Source organism: Penaeus japonicus, unplaced genomic scaffold (genome assembly GCF_977035675.1).
Source record: "Penaeus japonicus unplaced genomic scaffold, GWHDUDI00000001_assembly GWHDUDI00000006, whole genome shotgun sequence".
NCBI classification, from domain to species: Eukaryota; Metazoa; Arthropoda; class Malacostraca; order Decapoda; family Penaeidae; genus Penaeus; species Penaeus japonicus.
Window position 1 is genome coordinate 2618131 of NW_028234408.1, and position 12500 is coordinate 2630630.

At 43.6% G+C, this 12500-nt stretch overlaps 1 protein-coding gene across 6 annotated transcripts in view; it reads right to left on the reverse strand.

Annotated features, from left to right (window-relative positions):
* LOC122250011 (uncharacterized) overlaps nucleotides 1–12500 on the reverse strand; it is a 199324-nt gene that overhangs the window by 72926 nt on the left and 113898 nt on the right. For all 6 annotated transcript variants that reach the window (XM_086537566.1, XM_086537564.1, XM_086537562.1 and 3 more), the window contains exon 2: nucleotides 10341–10454. In XM_086537566.1, coding sequence (XP_086393692.1) covers nucleotides 10341–10454 — 114 coding nt within the window. The remainder of the gene's footprint in view (nucleotides 1–10340; nucleotides 10455–12500) is intronic.

Sequence of the window (12500 nt, forward strand, 5' to 3'; positions counted from 1 at the left end):
CCCACAACTACACGCCCGCCCACCGCCCACGAGCCCACAGAGATGGCGATGGCGGGCGGTCGCTTCCCGAAACCGCCCTTCCAGGCTCTTAAGCTCTCCAGCTCTTGCAATCTCTTCATCAAAACTTCGAATAAATTAAACTAAACCATTATGCAAATTTCCATAATGCTACCTGCTTGATATGTTCATCTCGAGAATTATAGTTGTTGGTCTGTATATTTTTTAAAAATGTTATCTTTTTCTCCAGCCTTTTGAACTCTAATTTCATATTTGACTGCAACAAGAAGGCAATCTCGAAAGCGAAAAGGGACAGTTAAGGAGGCAACTCTCTCCTCTATCATTTTCGCGAGAGAGAAAGAAAAAAAAAAAACGAAAAAAAAAGAAAAACGAAAAAAAAAGGTAAAACCCACACGAACTGCTTCCCGCAATTCGCAAAGAAGCAGTGATAAAACGTGTCATTAACATTCGCAAAAGAATAAATACAAAGGAACTAAATTGAATTTGGCAGCCCTCCCCCTTCCCCTTCCCCTTCCTCCCTCTCCCTCTCCCCCCCCCCGAAAAAAAAAATGCAGTGGCATAAAAAACCAAGGTAACTCCGAGCGTGTTCGACCCCGTTATAGTGACGTACCACCGCGTGTTCCGGATCACGCAAACGTCTGTCGTTCAAATTATGAATGAAAGGTTTGTCTCTGCGCTCTTAGCACAAAGCCTCACTTGAAGACTATAAGCCTTTCCTTTTCTAAAACGTAGAAGAAAAAAATATATACACATACGGTAGGCAGTTAGCGCTGGTCCACACTTTCGGCTTCGTTGTTAGATTCAAAAAAGAAAGAAGAAAAAGGGAAAAAAACCCCGAAAACTGATACGGAGAGGCTGGAAACGCGATCCATAATACCGTAAATCAATTAATTAATCTGGAAGACAATGTAATAACGGAAGTAGGCAACGGTATCTCCTTAAATTTAAACATCTTTTAACAGCCCGCTTGATGGATGGGCTTCGATGACTTTCTGACCGGTCGGAGATGAGAAATATGCGCCGTTATTTATCTAATTCGTTATCTGTTATATGTGAGATATCTTTCAAACTAACTACACGATATTAACCATGATATATATATTTTTTCGTGTTAATTCAACATCGTCCATAAATATCATTGATATGCGAAACCGTATTAATTAGTTAAGATACGGATACAAATCACCGGAATGCATTAATTCCACGCCATCTACCTATTCAATATCACTACCTTAATCACAGTGCTCTTAAGATTAACCTACCATGGTCGCAATCATCACTATCAGACGAAAATATAATCACTAGATGATACATGTATATAAACAACACACTTAAAACATGGTCTTCAGTGCAAAAGATTTCTGGTTCTGTAAACAAGCTAAAGCAAAGTACAGAAGGTTCCTGGTAGTTATGTAAACAAGTAAAAAGAAAGTACAAAAGATTCCCGGTTATATAAACAAGCTAAAGCAAAGTACCAAAGATTCCCGGTTATGTAAACAAGCAAAAATAAAGTACAAAAGCTTCCCGGTTATGTAAACAAGCAAAAATAAAGTACAAAAGCTTCCTAGTTATGTAAACAAGCCAAAGCAAAGTTCTGTAAACAAGCCAAAGCAAAATACAAAAGCTTCCTAGTTATGTCAACAAGCAAAAGCAAAGTTATGTAAACAAGCCAAAGGCAAAGTCAAAGAGCCAAATATGGAGCCGAATAACCTATTAGCTTAAGTTTCAAGGCACTCTGAGCTCTGTCATATGAACTGGCGTTGACATTCGATAGGAATCTTTTTAACGAAACTTGCACGACGAAAGAGGAAGAATTGCAAGAAGAAATAGAAGAAATGCAATGAAGAAAAAAAGGAAAATTGTGTTTACGAACCATCTTGTTTCATAACGTGAATAGGTAGATGTGTTGCTTAGTTTCTTAGCTAAGAAATGCATTGAAGAAAAAATGGAAATTGTGTTTACGAACCATCTTGTTTCATAACGTAAATAGGTAGATATGTTGGATATTTTCTTAGCTAAGAAATGAAATGAAGAAAAAAAGGAAATTGTGTTTACGAACCATCTTGTTTCATAACGTAAATAAGTTAGATATGTTGGCTTAGTTTCTTAGCTAGAAATATTTATGTGCAGTTTTATGGAAAATGAATCCGCGGTAAGAAATATTTTGTTATCGTAAAGGGTTTTCCAAAATTTATCTTGAGATAGAGGTTTGAAATAAGTTCTTCATATTTCTTAATGGATCTCGGCAAATAATGCAGGGAAATAAACGGTGTAGAAAGGGTTGATAATAATGATGATTTTACCAAAAAATTATAAAAGCCATAATAATAGATATATGATAATAATGATGATAGTAATAAAATAACAATAACAACAATAATAATCGTTGAAATTATAAAGATGATAACAACATTAATAAGAATAAACATGACATGAGATGAGATGAGAAGACTTGCCGAACATAAATTCACAAATTTAATTTCACTTTAATTACTCAAACATCAGCGAGAAATAAGGAACAGGACGTTTACACTTAAAACATCTTACGGAAGCTCTAACATCTCGAAATTCCTATTACACAAAGAAGGTGAAAGAAAGATAAGCAGATAGATAGTACGCCGATAGATAGTTAAACAATGCGAAGAAAATACAAAAGAAAGAAAGAAAGAAAAAAAAAAAAACTTTGCGATCTTAATCATCGCAAAATTTGAATCCAGGAGGGTGGGGGTAGGGAGGGAGGGAGGGAGGGGACGGGGGAGGACGGGGGGGACTGGGGGGTTAGATAGCATAGGGGCAAACACAGAGCCTGAGATAGCATAGCGATGACCTTCAGGCTCCTCGGTGGGAATGTGGCAAGGACACCGCAGGATGGAGAGAGAGAGAACTCAGCACTACTCAGCATACGTGGTAAAAGTTTCCTGATGACGCCATTGTTGGAACGCTCGGGGCACATGGCGGAGGACTAAAAATCGAAGAGGTATATTCATAATCTTTTAAAAAAATATATAAAACAAAAAAAAATGATTGTTTTTGTTGTTCTCTATTTGTTTTTATCTCTCTCTCCACTGATGAATAAAGAAAAGAAATAAGGAAAGAGAAGAAAAAAAGAACAAGAAAGCAAGGTGCTGAGAGTAATTGGCTGTGGCGCCCCGCGAGTTTCTGGCCGGATGTGATTTCTTTGTTAATAATCGGTGTTCATCAAAGCCATTAATATCCTGAACAGTTCCGCTACTACTGCTGTTCTCTCTCTCTCTCTCTCCTTCTCTCTCTTTTTCTCTCTATCTCTTTCTTTCTCTATCTCTCTCTCTTTCTCTTTATATTTCTTTCTCTTCCTCACTCTCTCTCTTCTCTTCTTTACTTCCTACCTCCCTCCCTGTCTTCATCCCTCACTCCTTCTCCCTCTCCCTCTCCCTCCCTCACACTCTCTCTCAATCTCTATTTCCCTTCTTCCCTCCCTCCCTTTTTCCCTTACATCCCCCCCTCTCTCTCTCTCTTTATCTCTCTCTCTCTTTCTCTCTCCCTCTCTCTGTCTCTCTCTCTACCTCTTTCCCTCTCCTTCTCCCTCTTTCTGTCTCTCTCTCTTTACCTCTTTCCCTCTCCTTCTCCCTCTTTCTGTCTCTCTCTCTCTACCTCTCCCTCTCCCTTACCCCCCGCCTCTCTCTCTACCTCTCCCTCTCCCTCTCTCTGTCTCTCCCCCTCTCCCTCTCCCTGCCTCTCTCTCTACCTCATTCCCTCTCCCTCTCCCTGCCTCTATCTACCACTTTCCCTCTCCCTCTCCCTGCCTCTCTCTGTGACGGATCCCCACCCTCCAGACCTCCATGCTTGAGTCGGCGAAGAAGATTAATTACGACCGATCCGCCATCACAATCAGAGTGGCCAATCAAACGCATCGGGAGTGACTGAACGACAGACACCTCGACGACAGCTGTCCTCGTGGCTTCATTAAGGCCACGACGCTACCTTCCTAACCTCCCCCTCCCTCCCCCATCCCCCCACCCTCTCTCTCCCTACCCCCCTTCTCCCTGACCTCCTCGTTTCCCTCCTGTCCCTCCCCCCCTCTCCTTCCAGACTTCCAGACTTCCAACCTCATGAATCCTATCCCCCCCTCTCTCTCAACCCCCCTTCCCCCTGCCCCCATGCCCCCTCCCCCCTCTCTCAACCCCCTTCCCCCTGCCCCCATGCCCCCCCATCTCTCTCAACCCCCCGTCCCCCCCCCCTACCAGGCTTCCAACCTCATGAATCATTATTTGTCCAAAGTCAGAACCTCCAATATATCATGACTTCTCACGCTGTAATATATTACGTGTTCTCATTTAAATCTGATATCCAACTCGCCCCCCCACTCCCCCCCAACCCCCCCACCCCCTCTAGACAACGCTATAAGAAATTCTAACGAGTAGATTTGAAAAAGACTTCAGGCTAGTGACGTCAAACGAACGCCGACGTCTGGCTTTGACATCGCTCTTATTTACGGCTTAATTTGGATCGCTGGGGAGCAATGGTAACTTCATATAACTTGTATAACTTGTAAATATATATATATATCATATATATATCGTATATATATCAAGCTTATCTGCATAGCCCCAGGGAACACGTGGAGCGAGCGGTTATTACAACAGAGCCGTGTAATATAGGGTCTTTTTCCGAAATGGAAACACAGCCGCAACAGGAAAGAAAATGATGGAAACTAAGATCATAATGTGGATACGAAATGTCATGATTTTTTTTTTTTTTTTTTTGGGGGGGGGGTATTATTGTGGCTGGGTTTCATATTGTCTGTTTACACGTGTTACTGTGGTATTTTTTTTTCTCTCTCTCTCTTTCTCTTTCTCTCTTCTCCGATTCTTCTTTTCGAAATGTCATCTGAAGTCAAATTACAACAACAATAAAAATAGTTCAGTGTATTTTCTGTCTAATTTGTAAATAGAACTAAGCAAATATTTCGTTAGGAACAGTATCTCAAATTACCTCTATGATACTAAAAAAAAAGAATTTACAATCAGAAGTAATTTTCTTTACTTTAATATTGTTGTTTTAGGAAATTCCATTAGTTTGGTAATGGATATTGTTCAATGCACCTCGATTAATCTGATAACAATACCTTTAAAAAAACATGTAATTACATATACAAAATCCTTAACAGATAGAACAGATCGTATGTGATACTAATTTTCCCTGTCTCACTCCCTCACTCCCTCTCCCTCCTCACACCCTCCCTCCCTCTCTACTTCCTTCCCTCTCACCCTCTCTACTTCCCTCCCTCTCTCCCTCTCTACTTCCCTCCTTCCCTTCCTCCCTCCCTCAGTACTCAGGGAACCTAATGGCAGTGATAACCTATTATAAGGCCGCGCTGATGCCTTTGGTACATGTCGTTTCATTTATCTATTTAAACAAATCCAACATATGCTGAATTGAACCAACTTTAAACCACATAATGCAACATAATGGGTATGGTTATGCAATATATTTCGCCTATCGACATTTAGTCATGAGATTTTCAACTGCTAAATGAAGTTACACATTTGATTCCCTAATCTATTTAACGAATCTTATAATTTTTATTTCTCTCTCTCTCTCTCTCTCTCTCTCTCTCTCTCTCTCCCTAATCAACTCTACGAATCTTATAATTTTTATTTCTCTCTCTCTCTCTCTCTCTCTCTCTCTCTCTCTCTCTCTCTCTCTCTCTCTCTCTCTTTCTCTCTACATACGCACAAACACACCCTTATATACGCGGTCATGTGCGTGCAATATCTCTTGCTCCCCCCCCTTCCCTCCCCCCCCTTTCCGTTTGCCATAGGACTTTCATCCTCCGAGAAACCGTACATCAAGTTCCGCCAGCTATAAATATAGATGATTAATAAGCGTCCTTTTGACTTAAATACATAACGACACGGTAAAAGGACACCCCCTCACCTCCCCCTTCCCCCCTCCCCCTCCTCTCTCTCTCATGCATGTCGGAACGTAGGGTGGTTGTGGGTGGGTGGGTAGGTGGATGGGTGGGAGGAGGGTGTAGAGGAGGTGAAGGGAAAAGGGGAGGGGGAGGAAGGAAGGAAAGGGGACGGGGAGGAAGGAGGGTAAGGGGAAAGTGAAGGAGAAGGAGAAGGGGGAGGGGAAGGAGAAGGAGGAGGAGGAAGGGAAGGGGAAGGAGAGGGAGGGGGAAGGGGAAAGGGAAAGGAAGGGGAGGAAGTGAAATGAGACAGAGGGAGGAGGGGGAGGAGGGAGGACAAACGGACAATTATAGGGAAGGTAGAGAGCGATGGCAAGAAAGGAGGAGGAGGAGGAGGAGGAGGAGGAGGAGAAGGAGGAGGAAAGGGACACCTACAAGGAGGGGAGGATGAAGGGAAGGGAAGAGAGAGGGAGAGGGTAGAAGTGAATGATATACTCAATAGAAAGGGAAGGAGTAGGCAGAGTAATGGAGAGAAGGAAGGGGGAGGGCGAGGGGGAGGGGGAGGGGGAGAAGGGATGAAGATGAGAGGTTCACCTAAATACATATTTCCACGGTTCCTTTCGCACAACCTACATACGTCAAGTGTGAGCCCTTAGCTAAAATTCATAAATATGTATCCGAATACATCCCTGCTCGACGCGGGGGAAAAGAAATGGAAAAAAATGGAAATAAGTAGAGGGAAAAGATGTCTCTCATTTATTAAAAGTGTGTAAACATGCAATTAGAACATAGGCCCGCCCTCATCCGCCGCACCTGCTCCCGCCCGCCGAAGGTTCCGAAGCCTTAACGTAACACAGGAGTCGAATCCGCTCAAAAGCCTCGGGTCTCGGAGACAATGAGACATCTGAAGCACAGGGCTTCCCACGCGCATGCGCAGACGACAACGCCAGGCCTCCATTATCTCTGTCGGGGGGCGCGTCAGCCATCCGTCGGACGACAATCGCGAGTGGGAATCAATTAGCTCAGCGCTCGGTGTGTTGGCGACGCCGCTTCTGCCAATTTTCTAGCCCGCGAGCCGCGAACCGGTAAGCCGGTAAGGTGACACGGCGATCAAACCGACGCGGTGAAGCAGACAGGTCCTGGCGCTTGAGCGACGACTTCGAGTAAGAACCGATGACGGGAACTATCACGTGGCGGCGCTCGGGCTCGCTGTCGGTAATCGCAGCGCCGCTCCTACATCCCTTCCCGGATCTCCGTGTCTGTTCCGTCGATTTATCCTATTTATCCTATTTATCCTATTTTCCCTCTTACTCGGCGAGATCACGTGACCTTTATCCTCCCCCCACATGTTATCCATTCGCCTCTTCCCGAACCCCAGTCAACGCACTCCCCTCTTAAAAGCGGCTAATTACCATAAACGCTGTGAAACTCCCTCGCTCCATTAGGGAAGACACTCACGTTCCCCTTTGATCGTTCCACGCGAACGCCGCGGAACCAGGTATCGGCAATCAGCAATAAGGGCGCGACCTCCGCATGCCCTCGGTTCAGATCCGTGTCACAATGCGCCGCCGCCGCCGCCGCCGCCTCGGCCGCTCGGTGTCGGGGCGTTTTAACTCGGCGGTGGGTATTCACGAGGGCGATGGAGATGTGCCGTCGGTTTAATAAAGGAAATTGAAACCCATAGAGGACTTCCTACTGAGATTCCGACGCATATTGCATCACGTTCTGACTGCGATGGAATTGCGCCTGGTGCGGCGACTTCGGCTGGTCTTACGAAGGCAGGGACGGAGGAGTGTGTGTGTGTGTGTGTGTATGAGGGTGTGTACGTGCTTATACGCGCACACAACACACACACACACACACACACACACACACACACACACACACACACACACACACACATACACACACACACACATACACACACACACACATACACACACACACACACACACACACACACACACACACACGCACGCACGCACACAAATTCACATTATCTGTACACGATCATCAACACAGAACATAGATCCATCCTCCTTCTCCTTAACATTCCTGTCAGCAAGTCCTTTCATAAAACTTGTATAATCACACGACGATAGGAAAATAACTACATTGTTGATGATCTACAGGCTGCTGACACCGCTGACGATCAGTCTTGAGATGATAAAACAACACTGTATCTTAATTGCTAAGAACAAAAAAAAAAGAAAAAAAGAAAAAAAAAAAGAAAATCAATCATTTTAATACCGTATAAATGACTTCATAAAGTACCCCCTTAAAGAAAACGGAAGGTCCTGTCAGCGCTCGCCCACACTAAGGCTTCGGGAACCCAGGATGCACATTGTAATAAATCAAAATTAAGTCTTAAATCACTGATCCTTGTGTCTGCGGGCAAGAGGCGGAGAGGCGGCGAAGGCAGATAGAAGGGGGATGAAAAATGGCAATAAAGGGGAAGATAGAATGGAGAGGAATTAGGGATTTAGCGATGTATAAATTACGAGGTGAAGGGTGAAGGAGCTCGATCGAGGCGGTGAAGCGGTGTGTAATCTTTGGTTTGATTCGAAACTTCATCAAGAGTCATAATCTATAATTTCCATGCTTGCTAAGTATGATTTCTCTTCTTTGATGAAAGAGGGAGGAAGGGGAGACGGAGAAGAGGGAAAAAGGAGGAAGGGGAGACGGGGAGGAGGGAAAAATGGGAGGAAGGGGAGACGGGGAAGAGGGAAAAAGGGGAGGAAGTTAAAGAGGAAAAAAAGGGAAGACGGGGAAGAGGGAAAAAAAGGAAGAAGGGGAGACAGTGAAGAGGAAAAAGGGAGGAGAGGGAAGACGGGGAAGAGGGAAAAAAAAGGAGGAAGAAGAGACGGGGAAAAAGGAAAGAAAAGAGAAGGATGAGGAGAGAGACAAACAAAAGAGAGGAAGGTAAACGAGAAAGGGGGAAGAAAAAGGAGGGATGGAAGTGTGATATGCAGAAGGCGATTAAGCCGATCGCGTTACCAGAAACAACCAAGAGCACCAACTCGTGAAAACTCGCCAAGCAATGAGTATCTGCGTCGTACCTTTTCCCAGCGAGACGAGACTTGCCTTGCCTTGCCGTGGCGAAAGAGTGATCACCAATGCCACCAATCGCCGGCCAATTGCCACCTTACACCTCAGACGCAACGGCAATTTACATACATTCATCATCTTTAATACGGGGCACTAAACCCACACCTTTCATTGCCTGGTCGCGATAAATGGCTGCCGTGGATAATTTCGGACGTCGGTGTGAATAGGGATGGCAAACCTTGCACTGCAATAATGCATGATAATAGATATCCGCGATTCTAAATGCTGCAACGACGAGAATTATGGACGGCGATGAAAAAAAGAGAGAGAGAGAGAGAGAGAGAGAAAGAAATAAAAAAAATAGAAAAAAAATCTAACGTAGGATTGATCGAATGCGAAAGATATTACAATTTCCTCTTTGTTTTTTGTTTTTTCTTTCTTTCTTTTTTCTTTTTAACGTGAGGTGTTGCAGGTTACTTCCAGGTATAGAAGGGAAGGAGGAGAAATGGCTGGAGAAATTTCAGGAAAAATAAAAATAAATAGATCCATGGAAAGGAGATAGTCCAAGAAGCCATATTGTAATGTTTTTTTGAACCTTAAGAGGGAAACTAAACGACGTAAATTTAACCAACCTTAACTATTAAAAAAAGAGCGGGGGTGGATGGTGGGGGGTAGGGGGGATCTAACCTCTTTTAATCTCAAAATTTCGTTCTTCTCGAAACTTCTTTGGCAAAGAGGTGGAACAAAGGTGGTTGGGGATGGAGGGTGGGGGCAGGCAAAGGAAGAGGGGAGGAAAACGGGAGGAAGAGGGGAGGAGTGGAGGAGGAGGAAGTATGAGAGGGAGATACGTGGAATGGAAAAGTGGATAGAAGGAAGGGAAGAAAGAAAGGGAAGAAACGAAGGAGGAATAGGAAGAACAGGGCAAAGGGAGGGAGAAGGGGGTGGAGGAAGACCAACGTGGGGGAAGGAGAGGAGGAGAAAAGAGAGGAGGGGGAGAGGAGGGGAGGAGAAAGGAGAGGAGGAGGAGGGGAGGAGAAAGGAGAGGAGGGAGACGGGAGGAGAAAGGAGCTGGAGAGGGAGGGGTAGGGAAGGAGAAAGGAGAGGAGGAAGGAGGAGAGAGGAGGGAAGGAAGGAGGATGAGGAGGAAGGAGAGGAGGAGGAGTAGGAGGAAAGGGGAGGGGAGGAGAAAGGAGCCGGAGGAAGGAGGAGGAGGAGAAAGGAGCCGGAGGAAGGAGGAGGAGGAAAAAGGAGCCGGAGGAAGGAGGAGGAGGAGAAAGGAGCCGGACTGGGAGGAGGAAGGAACCGGAGAAAGGAGAGGACGAGGAGGAAGGGAGGAGGAGTAGGAGGAAGGAGGGGTGGGTGGCAAAGGAGTGGATGTACTCACGTGCTTTGGAGCGAGGTTCCCGAGGTCCGTCGACCGTGACCTTGATGGCCTTGCAATAGGTGGTGACCTGGGGCGGGGACGTGCTGATGGTGATGGTCAGGTTGAAGCTCTTGCCTGCGGGAGGAAAAGGCAACGTGGCATTAGTCTCGTATGCAATGCCTCTGCGGGAGTAGTAGGTGCTCTTTCGACCTCTGCGTGTGAACGTGAAAAAAACAACAAAACAGACACACATACATACACACAAAGACGCATGGAGGCTCATGCTCACACACGTATATATGTACAGGGTGTTTGTGTGTGTGTGTGTGTGTGTGTGTGTGTGTGTGTGTGTGTGTGTGTGTGTGTGTGTGTGTGTGTGTGTGTGTGTGTGTGTGTGTGTGTGTTAATTAACATATATGTATACTTTGTAAATGTATATGCATATATATATATATATATATATATATATATATATATATATATATATATAATTTTTTTTATGTATATACATTTTTGTATATGACACATTCTTTCATTGAGAGAAAGAGAGAAAGAAAGAGAGAGAGAGAGAGAGAGAGAGAGAGAGAGAGAGAGAGAGAGAGAGAGAGAGAGAGAGAGAGAGAGAGAGAGAGAGAGAGAGAGAGAGAGAAAGAGAAAGAAATACTACACACATGGAACGCACATAAAGACACACAAACACACCCAAAATACACTTCAATATACACCAACGATTACAATATCAACCAATCTTTCTACCAGTCATAACTGCAACATACACACACATACAAAAACACACACACTAACCAACCTAACATAACTCCCACCCTTATATAACAATCAGAAAAAAAACATACGTACTCAGTGACACATTGATATATCATATAAATAACCTTCCTGATGTGGAATTAAACCCACACAATCTAGTTTACACTCAATAATAACTGAACGTGTCTGCTCTTTCTAGGTCAGTCAGACTATGTAGGTGTGAGTTCTGCTCAAGAAGATTCATTATATATTCAACACACATGAATCATAACCGGAGATTTGTTATATAAACACATATGAATCACATTAAAAAAAAAAGAACAGAGGGCTAGTTACACTTCAAACACATGACTAGCGATTAAGTATGTACTCAACACATCAAAACTAATTAAACATAGATTCAACACTCATAAAAAATAACTAGAAATTAGTCATCTACTTCAAAAAATTAAACTCAACTAGACACGAACTAAACAAAATAACTGGGAACTACTTAGACCCCCCTCAAAATAACTCAATCCACGAGTCGGTTGATCTTCGTTTTCGCTTCGTTTCCCGCGGGGAGAAATGAGGAAAAAAAATGAAGGCAGTGAAGCGTAACCTGATTTCTTGATAAGAAGTAATTACCTTTATTCTGAGTGGCATTGCATGTACTGCAACAAGTACTGATCTCTCCTGTTTGAGTGTCGGACCACCTGTAGTATGTGACTGTGGGGTGTTTGTTATTTATGTATGTGTGTGTATGTATATTTGTATATCTATACATATATGTATATATATCTATATGTATATATGTATATATATATGTATATATGTATATATATATACATATATACATATAAACATACATACACTCTCTCTCTCTCTCACTCTCTCTCTCTTTCTCTCTCTCTCTCTCTCTCTCTCTCTCTCTCTATATATATATATATATATATATATATATATATATATATACAGTATATATATATATATATATATATATATATATGTATATATATATATATATATATAGATAGATAGATAGATAGATATAGATAGAGAGAGTGAAACAAGAAAGAGCCATTGAATAAGTGTACACATACAGCGGCGTGTGTGGGGGCACGCGTGCATCTAAACGTGCGAGGGCGCATGTACCCTTGCATGTTTTGATAAGTGGACATAATGCCTGTACATGGATTGCGAGAGCTTGTACATGTTTATTCTCACGCAAGCATGCAGAGGAATCCTCGCGCACGAAAAACACACACACACACACACACACACACACACACACACACACACACACACACACACACACACACACACACACACACAAACACACACGCAAAGTCGACGTTTTGCGTGCCTCTCCACATAAAACCAAAATTACAGCTGATCGTCTGCCACTCTAGCAAATGATTACCAATGTCCTCTGTC